This window comes from Parasteatoda tepidariorum, chromosome 4, assembly GCF_043381705.1.
Source record: "Parasteatoda tepidariorum isolate YZ-2023 chromosome 4, CAS_Ptep_4.0, whole genome shotgun sequence".
NCBI lineage: Eukaryota > Metazoa > Arthropoda > Arachnida > Araneae > Theridiidae > Parasteatoda > Parasteatoda tepidariorum.
In genome coordinates, this window is record NC_092207.1 from 61122895 (window position 1) to 61144023 (window position 21129).

Here is a 21129-nt window from a genome sequence, read left to right on the forward strand (position 1 = left end):
TATATATATTTGATTGTTATTTTATCAACGTTTTTTTCTCAGCACTGCGCAGTTGCCGACCGCAGACAAGCTGGTACTCATTTGCTTGAAACTGGGAGGAGTTGAGGATCCCTGGACCACCACTGAGGATCGAACCCCAGACTTTCAACCCACTGATTTGCGTATATAGCTAAGTTATTGCATTTATTTATCGGATATATTATTTTCACCGTATAGTATACACTTCCCCTCTACTATTATTACTTTCAATTTTGTAAAGTTTAAATGAAATATATATATAAGAACAGCAAAAAAAAATCAAAATTTTGTTTAAAAATCAATGAAATAACAGTCACGTCCTGACCTTTTTATCCTTTTTTTCTGGTAAATGTAGCTTCTTGATTCTTCCTAAGTAACACGTACAACACACTCACGTGAAATACTTAGCTATTTTTAGCAATACGGAGTAAATATTCTACTACATTTTAAATTTTTTACTTATCGTATAGGGCTTGACACATTTTCTAAAAAGCAAAATTTTGATGCTCTGAAAAGGAAACTCTAAGAAAACAATATTAAAAAAATTCTTAACCTCGTAAGCTTTATTTTTGTGTTTAAAATGATAAAATTACACATGGAAAGCATTTTAAAATATCATTTAAAAATATTTTTGCATTTAAAAATATCAAAGCATTTAAAAATATTTTTGAGAACTTAATAATTTAAGCAGATTACTTTTAATAAATATGAAGAATATAATATCAAAAATTATTTAATGCATCTTTATTTTGAACTGAGTCATTTATCTATTATATTGAAAAATCCGACTCAAATAAATAATTAATCACAAAGCTATTGTTAAAGAAAAACAACATTCTTTTATAGGACACAAATTTACAGAGATAAATCACAAATGTAAATTATGATTAAGTCTTTTTCTTTACCTGCCCGTGTTGAAATTTAATCCTAAATGTAACTTAAAGTAATTTAATGTAATACCCTGAAAGAAAAGTTTTACTCACAGAAATCTCTTTTTCAATCATTGCTATTAAGTACGAAAAAATCTTTTGTCAACATTACACCCGAAAATGTATTTACACAAACTTAAATGTAACTTAATGCAACTAAAAATTTAATCATAAAATATTGATTTCGTTTAATAAAAACTTTACTTATAAGTACTTTTTACAAATTTTACATTCAATTTGAAATTTCGTTTAGAAAATAATCATTCAAAAGGAGCCCACATACTGTATAATAAATAATTAATAAATTATATCATTCATCAATAAATTAATAAATAGTACGGATTCACTTCATATAAATAAATATTGCTTTACAATTTTTCACCCATAAAAATATTTAGGTAAAGAAAATTATTGGATTTATTAAAGAATACTGAAACCCTATTTTTTTTAAAAGTAAAGTTAATAGTACCTAATAAGATTACCTTGTTTTTCTTGCTTTGTCGCTCTTAATCTCTGTTTACAATTACTCTGTCAACTTTACTTTTTAGTTTATTGATTTTAAGTATGTTTTGAAAATATCCATTAAAGGATTTCCATTAAAATGCACATCAATGTTTTTAAGAAATGAAAATCTCCAGAACGTTAAGTTAAAAATATGTAATATGTACACATTTTAAGAAACGACTGAACTTAGCCACAAAAAATTCCTTCGTAAGAGTCAAAATTTAAGATTCCGAAAGGCTACACACCAGATAAGCTCAGAAAACAAGATTAAATATTCATATATTCATTGCATTCCTTTTTTAGGGTATAAAGTGTCGAATATACTTTCCCAATTTTTGAATCGTTTATCTTTCACAATCAATACAACAATTCTGTCATATTTATGTCCCAAACATTACTTTAAGCAGTACTTTCTCTTTAAAAAGAAAGCAGCTGTTGATTGTATTTTAATCATAATTTACGATACGCAAAATTCCAATGCAGAAACTTGTAACCCACACGAACAGTTTTTTAAGTAGTTTNTATATATATATATATATATATATATAAAGAGGGAGAGAGAGTGAAATATACTAGTATCATAGAAGCTATGTTCCATAGAAACTAAGAGACATATATTTTTTTTCCTTCGTTAAAATAATCATGCATGCCACTGGCATAAATAACTTTTTACTGCCGTGCTGCCCTCTTATTGTCAAATTGTAAACGAAAGTAAACTTTTTCTTTCATATCTTTCCTTCTCGTATTAATATACGTAGCAAAAAGTTTTATTTTTTATAACGAGCCAAATGTGAATTGGCGTAAAAGTAATAAATTTATAATGTTTTCACTGTTTCTTCTCAACACTTTCATAAGAAAATTTTTCAATTCTTAAACTTTGTGCACCTAGGAAAAATATATTATATTTAAGGAAAAGCAACATTATTTTTAAACGAAGTTTTTTTTCTTTAAATATACTTAATTACGTGCATGGGCATTTTTCCTGAAGAAAACGTTTTACTCACAGGAATTAAAAATGCAGCACTCTTTGAATTAATACTTGTAACTACAAAAAAGAAGCTTTCGTCATTATTTAAACATCTCAAAAATGTTTGAACACATTTATTAAAATATTTAATGCCATGCGGATTAATAATGTATTTTCGTTGAACGATTAATAGCTTTAACTTACTTTTAATTTTTTTCAGAAATAAAATACAGAATTATATAAAAGTCTGAGTTAATATTTTCGTTTTACATTTTATTTCGATATTAGAATTAAAAGTTGTCTGTGATTTAACATTCTTTGAGCTTATAAGTACTGAAATTAAAAAAAAAATTTAAGTGTAAAGTACATTATAAAGAAAGTAGCAACTAACGCAAGGATAGGACAAGGAGACGCTAGGATAATGTATTTAAATTATGCATGGATAAAAGTAAAAAATCACACAATAAGTTATTTAATCACATGAGTAAACATTACAAGTTTTATTCAATTCAATGCATCAGACATTAGATCCTGAACCAATTTAATTATTTTAAAAGATTTAATAAAATTACTTTACTGCCGTGTTAGAATGCAAGCTAACTTTTCATTAATATTATCAACAAAATCAACACTATTCAATTAAAATTGAAATCTGTAATCGTCTTATTCTTTATGACGTGCAAATTTAAATCTCAATTTGTATTAAGTATGCTAATTGATATATAATTAATAAAAGCAACTTGCAACAGCCAATAAGTCAACAGAAGTAGTTATCGATATGAAGGGTCTGCAATTACGAGGCGAACTGCTTAATGGTGGCAAATTGTTCAGCATTGCGTGCAGACCGCTTTTATTTCCAATGAAAGATAGTACCCCTCAACCTGAGGCTGAGTGAGTTTCAAGCCTCACCCCTTCAGAATGACAATTCAGTGCCTTTTCCACCGTGGCATCGCATCTCAAACAATGAAATAATGAAGCCGTGGAGGCTTTAAGGATCGCCTTCCTATAAGGCGACCCGGGTACGAATCCCAGTCAAAAAGCAATATTCTGCTTTCAGATGAGGTAAAGTATCCTCAGTGGTAGATGGATCATAGTTTAGGTAGATGAATCATATTGCCGTTAGGCTAACCGTGGAGGGTTTAACGGTCTCCATGTCATGTAAATGCTGGTTAGTTCCATCAAAACATCCTCCACGAAGGGGAATTTCTCCCAATACTTGTTCCATGAGTGTTCTTGTCTTCTGGACAAATTACAAGTTGCTAAGGAGTTAAACATTGGTAGTCAAAAACTCAAAATTGGGTGAGCTGTTTAACGATGGTTTTTAAAAAAAATAAAATATTTAAGTGATTGTGAAATCACTTTTCGTTTTAAATTGCGCTAAAATTATAGATTTTTTTAATACTTCCGTTAAAGAAAAGGCATTGTTAACTTTTACGTGTCAGTAAATTTTAATGTAAAATCGAAAACAAATTCTTGAAATGTTGATTATAATACATTCAAGTGTGACAAAAAGTTTATAGTATATATCTGATTATAGTTCTGAAGAAGTTTGCAAAATTTGTTCTAAATTCAAGTAAAATGGTTATTCTATTGAGCATAATATCAATTTCATTCTGTTGAAGTTTCGAAAAAAAAAACTTTATTTTTTTTATAAAATTCCTTTATTTTAGAAAAAGCGATAATGAATGAGACTGAAAATGGAGCTATTCTTAAAATAAGAAATGTCTAAACATATTTAACATAAAAAACAAGCCAAATATATTTGACATAAAAAAATAACGTAACTAAACTTTTCTAATCAGTAATATAGAATTTATTTCCCGCGGTCTTTATCCCAAAGGGTATAATTAAATAATTATTTACGCCGCTAAATCAATTTTTTTTATCGAAAAGATATTTTAGGAACCGAAATTTTATTAACTAAGCGATAAACCTTTTATGAATCCGAAAAGATATTTATAAAATTCATTGTTACGTATTTATGTTCAACTCCAATTAGTATCTTATTAGAAACTATCACTTATACTAAATTAAACACAACATTTCCTTGAAAATATTTCTTTTGAAATTTGAAAATAGAATTAAAACAAGTATTTCCTTTCATTAAATAGCGCTTACTTACCGTAGTTAAAAATAGTTGTCAACAATTATAATAAATCCTCCAATATGGGAATTCAATTTGAACTTACGTCCAAAAATTATATATTAAAAGGCAAGTTAAGTTGCTGAATGGGAAATGTTTTTGGTTTACAGCTACATATTTGCCACAAAGAGTTTTTTTTACAATTTTTGTTCCAGTTTATGACACAATTCATAGGAAGTTTTAGTAGAGCTTTTCATAGATTCTGGATGAAATTCCCGTACCAACACCCAGGGTGCCAGTATTTTTTCCCCTTAAATCCATTTTTACTGTACAATTTTACGAAACAAAGAATAAGAAATACTGTAAAGTGTATAGTAATATTTACTGCAAAATCGCCGAATCACTGTCATTAAATAAATATTACTGTAAAAATTGCTGTATAAAATTCTACGGTAAAAATAGATTTTAAGGTAAAATAGATATTATAGATATGCTGCACTCAAGGTCCTAGTACTTTTTACCGTAATTTGATCTGGAATTTTTTAAAGTGCGAATTAAAGCTTTTAAAGTGAATTTTTTAAAATGCTTGATCTCAGCCGCGATGGCTCAGGGGTTAGAGCGTTCGCCTTTCAATGAGGCGAACCGGGTTCAAGTGCCAGTCGATACGAATTCCGTATCCGGCTTGCACCGACCACAGTGCTGAGGTGAAATATCCTCAGTAGTAGACAGATCATGGGTTAGAGTCTCCTTGAGAGGTTCTCGTGGTCTTCTTCTCCATGTAACGCAAATGCGGGTTAGCTCCATCAGAAAGTCCTCCACGAAGTCAAATTTCTCCCAAAACTTGATCCAGGAGTTCCCTTGTATTCTGGATTGCGTTCAAAATTACAAGGCTACGGAGTTGAACATTTAACTCATAAAATTGGGTCGGCTGTTCATCGACGTTTATAAAAAAAGTGCTTGATCTGGAGTTTTTTAAAGTGTTCATGCCTTTGTTACTTAGTGAAAACGTCAAAATGATTTTGTTTTGAATATCACGCATATCATCATTAATTACATTATTTTTAAAATGTGTGAATGATTCTTGTTAAATTTGAAATTAAATTGTGTTAGTTGATACACGTATTTTGTTGTTTCTGCAGAACCTCCTTAATAACTATTGTATTTTATTTCTTTCCCAAAATTTGCAAATCTAATATGACATAATGACAAGTTGTTACGATACGAAAGTTTAGTGATATTGTAAAACTAATGTGTTGCCTGACTCTAAGCATAGGAATAAGACTACGGAAATCGCATACAAACTAAGATGGGTAATGAATTTAATGCTTTAGAAAATCTATTCTTAGTTTTTTAATGAACTACAATTCATTTTAACACGAACTGTTTCAATCTTATTTCGAAATACATCTTTATACAAGAATAATTTACATTCATGAAAATGCATAATAAAACTAAAAACAGTTAAACAGTTAAAACAAAAACAGTTAAACTAAAAAACAGTTTTATTTTTCTGACATCGCACACAATCAACTTTTGTTAAGGAGACAAAGGACTTTCAATATTTTTTTAGAAATTATCAAGGGCTTGAAATTCTCAGTATACATTTATATTGCTAAAAGCAACTTATGCACAATATTTCAAAAAATAGTTTAAAATTCAAGAAATTAAAAATTTTAAATTTCGAATTTTTATTGTTTGTTTTATATTATTCCTCGCCTCTGAAATTTTGTTAAAATGACAAAATTCTTTTAAAATATAAAATATAAGGTAACATAATAAAAATTGTTGGGAGTGTTTTTTTTTATTATTGAAACAAATAAAAGTAAAACAGTAGTAAAAAACCAGCATTTCTGGAAAAAAATCATCATACTGCTATAAAATATGACGTAAAAAATAATACTATTAGCTTAATTCAAAAAACTTTCCCAAAAAAATGTTAATAATATTCATAAATATATAGCATCAAATTCTTAGGTCAATAGAATGAAAATTCATTTCTCTGGAACAGTTTGAAATTTGTAAATTTATCAAAAAAGACATTTTGAGAAAAATGACTTTTAATACTTTTTCATTGCAGGGCGTCAAAGGGGCGTGGTCAAAACAGAAATGACCACAACTTCGTCAATTTGCTCTAATTCAAGATTTTTTTTTTTAAGTTTTCAATTAAATGGCTAGATTTCAAAAATAAAAAAGGTTAAAAAAAATCGAAAATCGATTTATTAATCGATTTTTTTTGACAAATTTTTGCTTATTTGAAAGTCTCTTGTCACCTTAATGCTGTCTGCACCTATTCAAAATCTGTGTGCTAAAGAATACCAGCAAAGGTGAAATCCTGAATCAAGCTTCCATCTTGTTTGGCTTGTTTACTTGGTTCTAACAGAATCAAGAGAAACAAAAAGTGATTAGGAATCATTACAGTATCCAACAATTCCTTCTCTGAATATTGTTATTTAAAAACAACATGCGTCTTATTTATCTATAGTTTGTTACTATTGTTTAAATATTTTATTATTTATACACTATAACGAAAAGACTGTTTAAAATATTCATTGAATAAAATCTGTAACGTAAGCTTTTTTATCATAAATTTATTTATTAACCATTATAATGAAAGTTAATATCTTACATTACAATGACTGTGATTGCATACATAAAAGTAAAATATTCATTCATTACATATCATAGATAATTGTATAAGAACATACTAATTAATATATTTCAAAACTGCACATTGTTCATAAAGAATTTCATAACATGGTACACAATATTTCACATCAGAGCCATGATGATAGTTCTTACGGTAATATTCATTAATACAATTCAAAACTTAAATGCAAAGATTATTTAAGAAATTTATGATATAACAATCAGAAATGAAAATTGTTACATGCAATATGCGTCAGTCTAGCTTTTTTAAAACATGTTGACATTAAATTCATAATAAATAGAATAAATTATGTAAAATGTTGTTATCTCAAATAAGCTCAGAAATGCAAGATAATGAAAATTAGTAATACTTTAAATCTCTAAAATTTTAAGTTGTAACTAATTGTTGAACAATCAACAAGTATTGAAAATGATATTGATAATCTGTGCTTATTGCATTTTGACCGTATGTGTTCTTTTAATTATTAAACTCTACACTGTTAGAATTTTCATTCTAAAATTATGGTAAAATGACCGGTAGCAGTCTGCTTATCCAATTAACTGTAAATTTTACTGTTAGGAGCATTTTTTTTACCTTTACGGATGTGAAACCGTTTACAACTAGTTTGGTTACAAAACCAGGAATAAAAAAGATACAGTTTTGTAACCATTTATAACTAGCATGGTTTGGAAATCGTGAAGAAGAAATTTACCTTTCCATTTAAGCTAGGCTTTTCGTTAGGGCATTAGAGAGTGCAGGATACGGGAAACACCTCATGCGCTGAATGATATAGAGAAAAAACTGTGGCATCAATGCTAGGACTCGAACCGTCGTTTTTTCGGATTGACAGATTAGCCCCCTAATACGTACACAACTACAAGGAAATTAGTGGCTTCGTTAGGTGAGCCTAGTTGTTGCGAAAAAATTTTAGTTCTTTAAGTGTATTAAGTGAAAGCAGTTAATAAATGGTTTTACACACAGTTAAGAAGTTTAAATAACACCTTATTTATGGTCATTTGACAATTTTGTTTGAATATGATAAAATAAAAATTAAATACATTGTTATTTAACTTTTTTTCCGAGAAACTTCTAACAGTGCATTTAATACTTATCAGATTGATTTTATTAGTTAATTCAGATATGCATCGAGTAAATGACGTAACTGGAATTCTTTTTCTTTAAATGTTATTATACTTTAAATTAACATTAAAATTTTCTTTTTTTACTGCTCTTAATATTAAGAATATTATAGAACTGTTTTTTTTGGTAAAAAGAGAGCATATCATACAACATATAAGCTGATGTCAAAATATATACTCATTTAACAAAAATGTTTGAGTTGCAAATCTATTGTTTTTATAGATGCCATCTGTAATTGAGAAAAAAACGTTATTTGTTTTTTCTTTCTTCCTTTTTTAAGTATGGAATAAACACCAAATATTACTAGAAGATTTTGCAAGCTAATTGTAGCCACAAAAGCAAATTTAGACAAATAGCCAAAAAGGAATTTAAAACTAAATATTCTGCAATATGGCATTATTTGCTAATTATGATTTCTAAACAGAATAAAACCATTCGTTTCATAAGTTGTTACCTTAATTACAACAGTAATTAAGGATAAATAATCCAATTTCTGCCTTAAACGAAGGGAAACTCATTTTACTTTGAAAGAATGGCTGAGGCGGACATTTTTCAAGCCATGCAAAAATAGTTTCCAAAGCATAATTAACCGTTTAATATTACGGTGTATGATATGAGTGTACGCTTTTTATGAGCTCCACTAGTAGCAAAACTAAATTTTTGAAAAACAAATTGGCGAAGAGCAGCTGCATTTTAAAGTTCCGTTATTAATTTCCTTATTGCTGTAAACACTTTCAACCTCAATTTTTTCAGTTTCTTCCTTCCATATTATTATTATTTGTATTGTATATTCTCAATACGCATTTAAAAATTTATTCACAAGAAGTTTATTTTAGTAAAGAATTAGTGGAATATAACGTAAAAATGACTTTTTTGTATCATTTTTCCTTTGACTTTGAAGCGTGTTTAATTGCTATTTTTATTCATATTCTGTAATTACGAAACGTCAGAAATGTGCTTTTATTATCGTGAAATTGTCTTTTATTTGCATGATAAACTTCCTGTATAATAATAAAATTATATATTGAATTTACCTATATAATCGAAGATTTTCTAAGAAATTTTAAATTAATAAAAATTGGCAATATTAGGCTTAATATATTTCTTAGACACAGTGAAGGTTTGAAAATGGTCTTCGAGATGGATATTAGTAACTAATATAATGAAGTAAAAGTAATTTCTTTTCTTTAATTGATTATTAATGTGATACTATAAAGTACCCATGCTACTTCAATGGATTAATCAAGAAAATGTAATTGATTAATAGAGCACATACAATAAATTTGTAATTATATTCAAACAAACACTGTTAACATTTAAATAATAATTAAACTAAAACGACTGAATTATGCTTATAACTCTCTTTTGCAACTACAACTGGGCTTTGAACCTCAAGAAATCTCTAACCCCACTCACGAAAACGTGCAACCTACAGTAGCTTTGTTTAGAAGAGGTATATCATCTACCCTATAATACCGATCTTGCTCAAAGCAACTGTTTAGTCTTGCATTTTAAGAAATCCGTGATCTCACGGACGAAGACACGCAGCTTACAGATGTTTTACTTGAAAGTAATAGACCATCTACCCCATAGTACTGATTTTATTGAAAGAAACTGGCTAGCTTAATATCTGCAGTAATCCCTGTCTCCATACAAAGACGTGCAGCTTACAGATGCTTGGCTTGGAAGTGATAGACCATCTACCCTATAATACCGATCTCTCTAAAAGCAACTGCCACCCGTTTTTTTTCATTTGAAGAAATTCTTATTCCTACAGAAGAAGACGTGAAGACTTTAATTCTAAGCGAAATTTTTCTACAATATTGAACAGCAAAAACTTATCCCCCGATATAGCGAATGTCTCATTTCGGGTAATTCTTATGTTTAGAAGTGACTGAAATATTTTTGCATGTTTTGCAACTTGTCTTTAAAGGTAATTATGTCATGTTTCTTTTTGTGGGCCACGGGTAGACCTTCGTAATGAAATTTTAAAAAAAACGTTCTGCTCTTTGTGTGTAGCTAAATAAGTACAAACAATGGTGATTTCTTAATATGTCTCGATCATTAAATCAATAAGCTTTTAATTGCTGTCCATTGTTGAAACCTCAGTATTATTTTAATACCGGAAGCGCAAAACATTTTTGATGTTCTACATTTCAGTAAACCCAAATACCTTAACAAATTTTTAGTAATGTTATTTCGTTAATATTTTAGTTAGTTTTGCTTTAATTTCATGTTTATGTGTTTACATTTTTTAGTTACGTTTTTTTATTTAAGGCTAATTTTTAACAATCTATTCACTATAATAACTATTTAGTAAACAATCTCAGTTCTGCACCACCAATGCATTACTGATATTTTTCTCTGCTTACGGTCGTCTCTGTATAAGTAACAGTCTCTTTTTTAGATTTCTTATTTTTAATGTCTTATATTGATTGCTTTATCACAGATACTTTCTCTTTTTGATAACTATTTTCATCATTCACGTTTTATTCTGATGAAGAGCATACAAAATTTCACTTTTTCGTAAGGTTTTTTATTGTTCCATTCATTTTAGTTTTTGGAAACAATTTGTTTGCAAAAAAACAGAATGTTGTTTGGTAGAAAATGTGAATAATGTATTTTTCAAAGCATGACTTTGATCACCTAAAATAGGAGAATCTACTGTGATATTGGATGATTAGCACCTTCTTAAATTTCGCTTCATTGATATTCAATGGATTGGTAAAAGTAATCATCCGTAAGTCATAGAAGGTCCTTTGTATAAATAAATTGGTCCCTCTTAACTGCGGACAATACAATTACTCTTGGCACATATATGTTTTGTTCAGTTGTCCCTATAAGTACATCACATCTACTAAACAAGCATCAAAATCTATTTATCTACAGGAAATAAAAAAAAAGTTTTATAAAACTTTTATTGTTCTGGTTGACATGAGATAAGACATTTTATTCTATGGTAATTCATATCACTCGTCAAATATTTTGGGGAAATCAATTTTTCTTTATCCAATCAAAGTTTCAATAGCCAACTTTGATAAGGTACGCATGAGCAATAAATTGCATTTATTGACTTTATTGTGGGTACAAAAAAATTGTGCTGGCAAACAATTGTAAAGAAAGGGCTTTCATATCATCATTATATTTCAGTATAGTGAAATTTGTAACAGTCTCGAACCAAATAAAGCATTAAACTAGAGGTATTATTAACCGCTTATTGTCTTAAAAGTATATTACTCATGATATCTGGATCTTATGAAAATCGTCATAATTTTACAAACTTTTTATTAAATCTCACTTTTTATCACCCTATATACCAAATGTTAAGCCAATGCAATTATTGCATCTGCTTGAGAGACCTTCCTTTATTAGAATTTTAATACGATTGAAATCCTGGAATTTATAAAACGCGACTATTATTAACTGAATATCTGCAGATAAGATTCAAGATAAGAATTTTGATAAAGCTATATTTTTTAGCAATATGCATTTCCATGAAAAGCTTCTTATCCAACTAAAGTACTAAGGATATTATCAAAGTACTTTTCTATATAATCTTTCAAACATTTTTCTTACATTTTGTGAAAGTTCTCTTCTACAATGTAAATTGTATTGTTTAAAAACATATTATTTTTATGATTCTACACACAAGGCTTGCATTGATTCTCTACACTTTCTTGACAATGAATAATTACAGAAAATATAAGAAAAAAACATCGATTTATGAAAAAAATGAAAATCTCAATATCTTAAGTTTCTCGAAAATTGAATCGAATCTTTAATGACAAATATGCTTACAGAATGCATTTAAACTTTAGACTTTTATTTACATCATTCTTATAATATTAAATCAAGTCTATAAAGAGAAAAATAAATAACTTAAATAAATAATTACATGCAAAAAATCAACAAAAAACAAAACGGCAATGATTAAAATGTTTATTTTTTTCAGACAGATAATTTATTTTTAAAATTTAAATACATCACTTACACAGTAATTTGGAATTGGATATATGTATTTGAAAAATTTCGAAAAATTTCAAACTAAACATAAGGCACGTGATGGTATTCAATGAAATTTATTTATAAATATTTTTTTCCAAATGAACTGGCTTTGCTAATTTGAAACCGCATTGTTTTTGTGAAATTTGGCTGACAAAAGTAGATGATACTTGTTTGTTTTGTTATTGAGCTATTATAATTAAAAATGAATAAATTAAATTGCAATATAAATATGTTTTTATATTAAGTGTAACAAAATTATTCAGTAGTAAAATATATAATATTTATTTATATGAAGTGCAAATTATAATCGGTATCCACCCTTTTATTTCCGAAATGTGGGCTAAAAGTAATACAACTTGATGAGCCATCTGGAGGGAAAGGCGGAGTAAACTTTTCTACCTCAAGAAAGGGACAAGAAAGTTACAGAGTTAAAAAAGATCATCGATGTAGAACATATGGACACATTATGTAGTTTAGTGTTTAAAAAAAACGTTTAAAACTTCAGCTGGTTTTTGACATTTCCTTTATTGCGACGCGTTGAAACGATTTAGAAATAAGAGAAACTACTAGGTAACGCAAAATAAATTTATTTTTGATGTGCAAAGCGTAAGAAAAATTTTAACATTGAAAATAGTTCCGTTGTGTTATAGCCATCTGCTTCTTCAAATCGTTTCTTTACGTCCTAGTGTGAGAAATCATGAACAAACTACTGAACCTTCCAAGTTTTAATTTCTGTTTGCTTTAAAATATCGTAAATAAGTCAACAATGTAATAAACTAAGCAATTTTATTTTTTCCATATCTTCATCATTTTCAAAATAAGAACGTTAACTCATAACCACTTTACGATACCCTGACACTATTTTTTTATTACAGTTGAATCCATTTGAAAGTCAAGACGGAGAATAAGTTTTCTAGTGGACATTCTGTATAAAATAAATAAATATAAAAGCTTTTTTTAGCAATTATTTATAGATAAGTAGAAAAATAAACTTGTTTTGGAAAAACATAATCCTTCAAGAGTATGGATCTTGTTGTTTTTTTTTTTCTTTTTCCAATTCAATTTAATAGAATTATAGTATTAAATGGAAGTTTTAGTGTAAATTCCGGCAGGTCTTATTGCCTGAAGGTAAAAAAAAAATAAAATGAATTGCTTTGAATCAAAACTTATTAAGAAATCAAAATGAGGGTACAGAATTGGAATCAACTGAGAAAAAAATATTTTATCAGAACCTGGTTTTTGTTATTAAATGTCTCATTAAAAACAACTTAAAAGTATAATTTGATTTACCATAATGATAATAAATGTGAAAGCAAATGAAAGTCTTAAGTTTGCTAATGCTAATTATCTGTAAACATCTCTTAAATGCTTTAAAAAATGTTGTGATGAAAAGTTTATTTGGAAGTGGTACATTTAAAATGTTTCTTACACACATTATTTTTAGAAGTTTCTTGCACATATCCATTTTAGACCATAGTATGATAATTTACTTGTTCGCACAAACCTTCGGGACTCACAAGTGGTTCAGTTGGTAGATAATATTGTGGCTAGAAAGATAAATTATATCATACTTATAAGTTATGCATTTATAAAGTTATTTGAAATAAGAATATTTCATATATGTATTAAACAATCGATGTTATGCATACAATTAAAGAGCTGTTCGTAATTCTTCAACATTTTCCAAGATTATACTAATAATTTCAACTTTACTATATAAAATAACATAAAAGAAAAGAAAAATAAAGTATTCATAAAAAATAAAAGAATTCTACGGCATTATTCATAATGTTAGATTCTACTATATAACCTAACACTGACAACCTGAAGGTACCAATATCAAAATATTGCACTAACGTACAATATAAGAGAAAAATAAGTTAAAAAAAGTTTTTCTTGTTTGGATTTGATCATTATCTCTATAATGCATTAAAAACTATCATAAGAAGGACTCTTTTATGCACAATTTTTTCTTTTAAAAAAGTTTTAAAAAATGTTGTTAGAGTAATACTATAAACCGGAACTATAAATCAGAAGATTATCTAAGAACGAGCCAATTTTACTGTGTTTTATCTAATATGTAACTTATAGAGATTTTCTATGTAATCCAACGCAAAAATAAACTTATTTCCATTTTATTCAAGGAAGCATTCCCTACAAATTTTCTTTCAAAAGTAACATTGTATTTGATTTAAAAAAAATAATAATTCATTCCTCGCTGCAACTCTTAACGTTTTTTAGATAGAGTGTCTTTATATGGCGTCTGATATATTCCATTTAAATGTTTCAGTTTTGAATTCAATTATTGTAGCAGATTACATCAAGAATAATATGTCTCTTAACTCAAACTATTTTAATTAGTTCACATGTACTTCACTTTTCGTACTAAAATGGGATATTTTCTACTTTTTTCAAGTATTCTGTACTTCGTGTAAGGATACAAAATAATATACTATATTTTTTTATACCAATCAGACAGATCCGCTCATTACCCGAGCTCGGTCGCTGTCTCCACCTCCTGTTATAGACATCTTCACCTTGCTTGCCATAGCTTCACATATACTCATCTGTAAATATATATACGCTCATACAATTACATATACAATTATAGTGATCATAAAATAATGCTGATCTAGAAAAAATGTGTTCTTAAACAGTACTGGAAATCTTAGATCAAATATATAGAATTATTTTAAAACAAAAAATATAGTGATTAAAAACAAGACGACATTTAAAAGAAGTTTCGCAAAATAGTATATTAAAGATTTGTTTTTTTTTCAATGAATTTAACTTTAAAAACAATTATTTATTAATGTCTGTCTTCATGGCATCATATTGTTATTACATTTCATTACAGTCCCTGGCCAAATTATTGTTTTTATGTGACTAAAACCGGTTTGCACTTGTTTACGCTAGTGCATCAATTGGTTAAATTAGGCGATATATAATATAAATTTGACAATAGGATAATTTAGACGATATATTATATAAATATGGAATATTTATTATATCAAGCATTATATTAGTATATGATAATATTTAGATCAAATTATTAGACTCACTGTAGTTTTTAAATAATGACATGATTTGCCCGAGTTTATATGCAATACTTTTATATTTAAGCATATATGCAATGGGTTTTATTCAGGAGATTATTTATATACTTATATACTTCCTATTTGTATTCATTTTTAACGTATTAGATTGCAATGTTAACCAATTGATACAGGAGCGTAACAAATGCAAAATGGTTTCATCCGAATAAAAACAATACAGCTGTATAGTAACACCTGATAGATATAATTTTATATAGAATCTTATAGTACGTCTAATAATGTGGCCAGGGACTGTAGGATCTAAATTTTTCAACTATTTTATCGTAACTTTTGTTTTTACCCCCATCGCTGTCAGATTATTTTTGAATTTCCGACCAATGAAAGCATTTTTTATTGATGAAAATTAATATATGTTCTATGCTAAATTCGAAAATGAAAAATATTTTTGTCAGCAAACAATTTTTTGCTTAGCCTATTGGTGGTGAAATATGTAATTTCCAGTCCACTGATTTCTCGTTTTCCTTGATTAAATCCATAATTCCATAAGAAAATTCACTATGAGGACATATATATTAACTCTATTGCTTTATGGTGTTTGCATAAAATAATTTTTAAAATTAGATGAAAATTAATTTCCAACTTTAAACTTCATAACAATTTTGACATGCAAAGTTATGGAAAGTACAAAATGATTTTGATTTCAATTCAAGGCGGGAATTGTGAAAGAAGTGGGACTAATTGCGCCATCTCTTAGCAATATTCAGAAATACAAAAATAACCGTAGTATTTAAAGAGACGTGTAAGTAGTGATGAATTCCGAGATCAGCTCAAGCCTTGTTCGAGTCAAGACGTGTTTATTCTCAGCTCCGTAATGTCGATTAACCGAATAGCTCGCGGCGGAAAGGTGTCACCACCTAGCCGCCCAAAATCACCTGAACCGGAATCGGACCAGGAATACGGAAACTTCTATGATTATAAATCAATTGAGGATGCCATCGAATTCAATAAGGAATTCCTCCCGCCCGACTCATCAACCAACTCTTTAGATTTCTACTCTAAATTCAGCTTAGAAGACCTGGTTCTTATTAAAACCTTGTTTATTGAACTTCTTCGAACTTGTGATTATGGACTAGTTTACGACCACTTCAAAAAACTTTGCACCCTTGTGAAAATCGTCCATAGAGGGAAAACTACTCCTCAGAACAGGAGAAAAAAGAGGAACAAGAGCAAACCCAAGAAACTTTCACTTTAGTTCCTGAGACCATCACTACGGAAACGGAGATCACCTCCACCCCAGTGGTAGAAAATATGGAACTCAGTGTTGGGGCCACGGCCTCGGATACTGAAAACATCACCGAACCTCCTGCCAAAAAGAGGAAAAAGAGGAAGAAGAGACAAGCCAAAGCCTGACAACTGTACTCCCACCTCTGCTTCCCCTCCACAGCCGGAGAGAACTTCTGAGATCCCAGTAGAGCCTAACACCCATGCCATGGAGACTTCACCCACAGATGATAAAGTCCCACTTGTAAAGAACGAGAAAGTGCTCATCCGAGGACTCCCAGATAATTTCAGTACAGATGAGATATCATTAGAACTAGGGAAATCTAACATAGAGGCTTCCAAAGTTGTGCAGTTTAAGAAGAAAGTGGGAGGAGCCTATAGGCCACTCTACCTCGTAGTCACTCCATTACTGGCCAACCAAACCAAGATATATCACATTGAAAGCCTGAAACAGATCCCGATTGCCGTGGAGAAGTACAGAGGAGGAAGAGGACCCACACAGTGCTTTAGATGCCAGGGCTTTGGGCATACTCAACGTAGCTGCACCAAAGAAACCAGATGCATGAAATGTGCCGAGAGGTATTTTCATACCAGTGCCAAAAGCCCAGAGACAGGCTAAGTGCTGCAATTGCCAGAAAAATCATACTTCAAACTTTACTGGGTGCGAGGCCCGCCCCAGTAAAAGGAGACCAAACAACAAAGACTCTTCTCCAACCTCCAGTGCCCATAGACTAGTTAGTCTAATCAGTGAACTCAAAGATTTGTTGAAAAATCAAGAAGTACTTCAGCTGCTCACGACTCTAATCCAGGGGAACACCCCATCAAACTGATGTCTTTCTGCTACCAATCCATGCCTCACCACATCATGGACTCAAACCTGAACTCTCAGTTTAGCACTTTTACTTACATATGACTTCCAGTTTTATGTCAACTAGAATCGACGAATCGGCTAGTGGCCCTTCGGGCCAAATACCGAGATTGTATTAATATCAAGCATCTAGTGATGAATTCCATTTCAGGGATGGAATTTTTCTTTTCGTCGCATGGCATGTGACGCTGCCTATACTGGCAAGAAAACACCGAATATATGAGATGCAATGGCGACAGAGAAGTGATTAAGTTAAAATCTTCTTCTTTTCTTTAATATTTTTTATTACAAATGAGATTATTAAACTCATAAGTTTTCTATAATATTTAAATTACCAGTAATAATATGTTTCTGATGTTTATCAACAAAATCAAAATATTCCTCTTCTTCACAGTGACAGAATCGGATATATTAATCCTTCCTAATTTTTTGCTAATACCATTATAGTTAAATATAGTTCTATCAAGAGATTTATTATATTTAAAGCTTTTAATTATGTTAAAATCTTTTCATGGAAACAAATTTTTTAAATATTCAGAAATATTATAAAATTTGATCTTATCGAAAATACGGCTTTGAAAGTTAATAACGAAAAATAAATTATATATTTTTTTCCTTTTATTTGGGAAAAGTTTACTCCTTTTAGCTTTAACAAGGTCGAAACAAAGTATTTTGAAGTGTAAATTAATGAAAAAAAAGTTTATAATAAGATCTTGAAGCTTATATACATCATTATTCTCGAGGAAGAAAACAAAATTCTCAATTCCTCTTTTTTTCTCTTTGTCCTTTTTGTATTTATTTATTGTACTTATANATATATATATATAAGTGAGGGGAAAAACAATTTTAAATTCACAGGAAATTATGTTGTATGGATCTCCAAAAATCAGTACCAAGAATAGTTACCCTTCACAACAGTGAAATATTTTTCTTCCAGGGCATAAATATGTATCGTAATTCTTTTCAGTATTGAAACGTATTTAGTTATGAAATACATAAAATTAAAATCTTAAAAATTATACAAGAAACTAAAACTTGAAATTCTTTGTTAATTCTAAATTTGTTATCAAAATTATTGTTGCTAATGGAATAATTTTTACTTTATAATTGTTGAATGACTATTTTATTTTTCAACCAATGCTATTAAACTTATTTCACCAAAAAATTTATTTCTATTTACCAATCTTAAATTGAATAAAAATTCTCATGCTTCTCCAATTCAATTTTAAATGTTTATATCATGTATAATTTTCTATATTTATTTTGTAGAGTTTTCGAACGAAAACATACTAAAATCGCGAAATGTTTAATTCAGCTTTTCATTTAGTCTAAGAACAGTTGCTTTGTAAGCCACTTGAATACGACAGTAATAATTCTAAATTATTTGGATTATAGTTTTGTAGATATAGTTGAGAGAGTGCTTGAAGTTGAACTTTTATTTGAGTGTGATGAATCAGATTTTTATTTTTTTCTGCAAATAAACCTTGTCGAACAATTTAATTCTTTAAATCATGCAGTTCCAAATAACTGATAATTCATTTTACTGATTAATGGATTTTTAAGAGACATGTCTTTACAATGAAAACTAATTAAAGATATTTTTTAAATGACTAAACACACGCTTTTCTAATATCTCAAAAATATCTTTTTTAACCCATACGCATGTGATGTTAGCAGTTTTAGGTTATTTTTCATTATAATAATAAAAAAATACTCCGTGACGCTTTTAAATGCTACTTAGAGTAAAATATTCAGAAATATTAAATAAATGAACTATAAATCAGTTCTGTAAATTTATTTACACAAGTGTATTGTTTGGTGCATAAAATAATTAAACATATTAATACTATAATTTAAATGTTTATTACTGAAATTTTAAGATTATGAAAAATAAATTCCATATTTAATAAAAAATATTACGTTTCCACGTGACAGTAAAGGGAAATTAGTTTCAATTGTTTTAAAATATATCCCACAGTTGAAAGATGAAATGATTTTAGAAAAATAACTATTTTTAGAAACTCAAGACGAATAGAAATTTTCGAAGTTTTGAATTAATGGAAAAAATAATGTAAGAAGTCGAGAAAAACGAATGTATTCCTAGAAAATAAATTACAAAATTGAAATAAAAAGATTGGAATCTAGATCTTTAAAAAAAAACCGAATCCTTTTAGACCTTATCAAGCAATAAAAATCAGTTTTGATTACGTTTCTATCTTTCTAAGAGTTTCCAAGTAAGAGAAAACCTAATCTTCGTTTTCAACTATCGATACTTTTTTTCGATAATAATAATCTATAGAAGATAAATAATATCGTTTTGTTCTTTTGTAATTTCAAAATAATAGGTCCATCTAATTATTTTATACATTTGTTTTTTTCTGTATTTTTATTATTTTATTTTAAGATGATTTCCAAGATATAAATATTTAGTTGCGAGTTTTTTGCCATTAAAATAGGAATTTCAAAGGGAAAATTGAATCGCTTTTTTTTTTGAAGAACCACTTTTTTTTAAAAATTACGTCTAATAAATAGAAAATGATTAAGTTAATTAAAAAATTTATTCATTGGCTTTATCGTTATACAAATTTAATTGATCCATTTTGGGAAAGTTTAATAACTTAGAATTATTTTTTTAGTTAGGTTTGCAACCCAAGGCATAAAGTGATCATGAACTTAGAAAATAAGTGATTTACCTACCTCAGGAATAAATGATTTATGTACCTACACTGTAAAAAAACTAGGTAAATCTTTAACCAGCATTTGGTGCAAAGTTTGTCATTATCCCAATGTTGAGTTAAATGTAAGATATCAGTTACACCATAAATTGGGAAGTATGATCGAGAAATACTTCCATTGTGCAACTGACGGCACCAAAATTTGGTAAAAGACACAAAACTTTAGCGGTGACTGTAAACTGAACGATATTTGTTTACGACGCCATCTTTTAAAATATATCTTGCAACTCGGTCTTTTCTTTACAACTCGGTCTCGGTGTACCAAGACGACTAATGAATATTATTTTAAGTTTCTACTTATTTAGCTAGGTAAATGGCTTATTTGCATTCATTAAAGTTTATTTCATTTTATGTTGGTTTTTTAAATTTGGTGCTAGGTATAAAATGGTTAGAGGTATGTCAAAAAATAAGTTCTTACGGAAAACAGTTGTGTTACGGTAAATATCTACCTTGGCCTGCATTTGAGCACTTTAAAAATACCAAATAATGGTGCAATCTTTCTTTGCTTTTATAAAAGAAAAAATAGAAATGTGAAGAAATGAAAATACCGTAAACCGGGGCGAGTCTACCCATTTTTTTCAGTTTGTCAACTTTCAAGTGGTCAAACTTTTGTAAATATTAAAGAAAAAAGGCTTTTAATAGGTGTTTCGGAATCGCTATTTATCCCTCTTTAAAGCTGTGAAATCGATTTTAGAAAATATTAACAGTTACGCTGTTACTGTATATTTTTATAGAACTGCTGACAAATCTCTCGTATGGGGCGAGTCTACCCATTCTACTAAAATGAATGTTAACATTGTAAATAATCAAATTTTACTATTAAATTGTTATTTTAGTTACTATATAGGATATTTATGAAGTAAAATTCATAACTTTATTATATATTCCATTTTTTT

At 28.6% G+C, this 21129-nt stretch overlaps 2 protein-coding genes across 3 annotated transcripts in view; one reads left to right on the top strand and one right to left on the bottom strand.

Annotated features, from left to right (window-relative positions):
- LOC107447298 (uncharacterized) overlaps nucleotides 1-21129 on the top strand; it is a 218563-nt gene that overhangs the window by 123860 nt on the left and 73574 nt on the right. The gene's annotated exons all lie outside the window — the stretch shown is intronic.
- The window catches only part of LOC107450606 (glutamate receptor 4), a 48393-nt gene continuing 40326 nt past the window's right edge, over nucleotides 13063-21129 (bottom strand). The window contains exons 6-7 of one of the 2 annotated variants that reach the window (XM_043047533.2): nucleotides 14762-14860; nucleotides 13063-13840 (exon numbers count right to left, since the gene is read on the bottom strand). In XM_043047533.2, the coding sequence (XP_042903467.1) occupies nucleotides 14765-14860 (96 nt within the window). In that variant the 3' untranslated portion in view covers nucleotides 13063-13840; nucleotides 14762-14764. The remainder of the gene's footprint in view (nucleotides 13841-14761; nucleotides 14861-21129) is intronic. The other variant, XM_043047532.2, reaches the window with a different exon arrangement.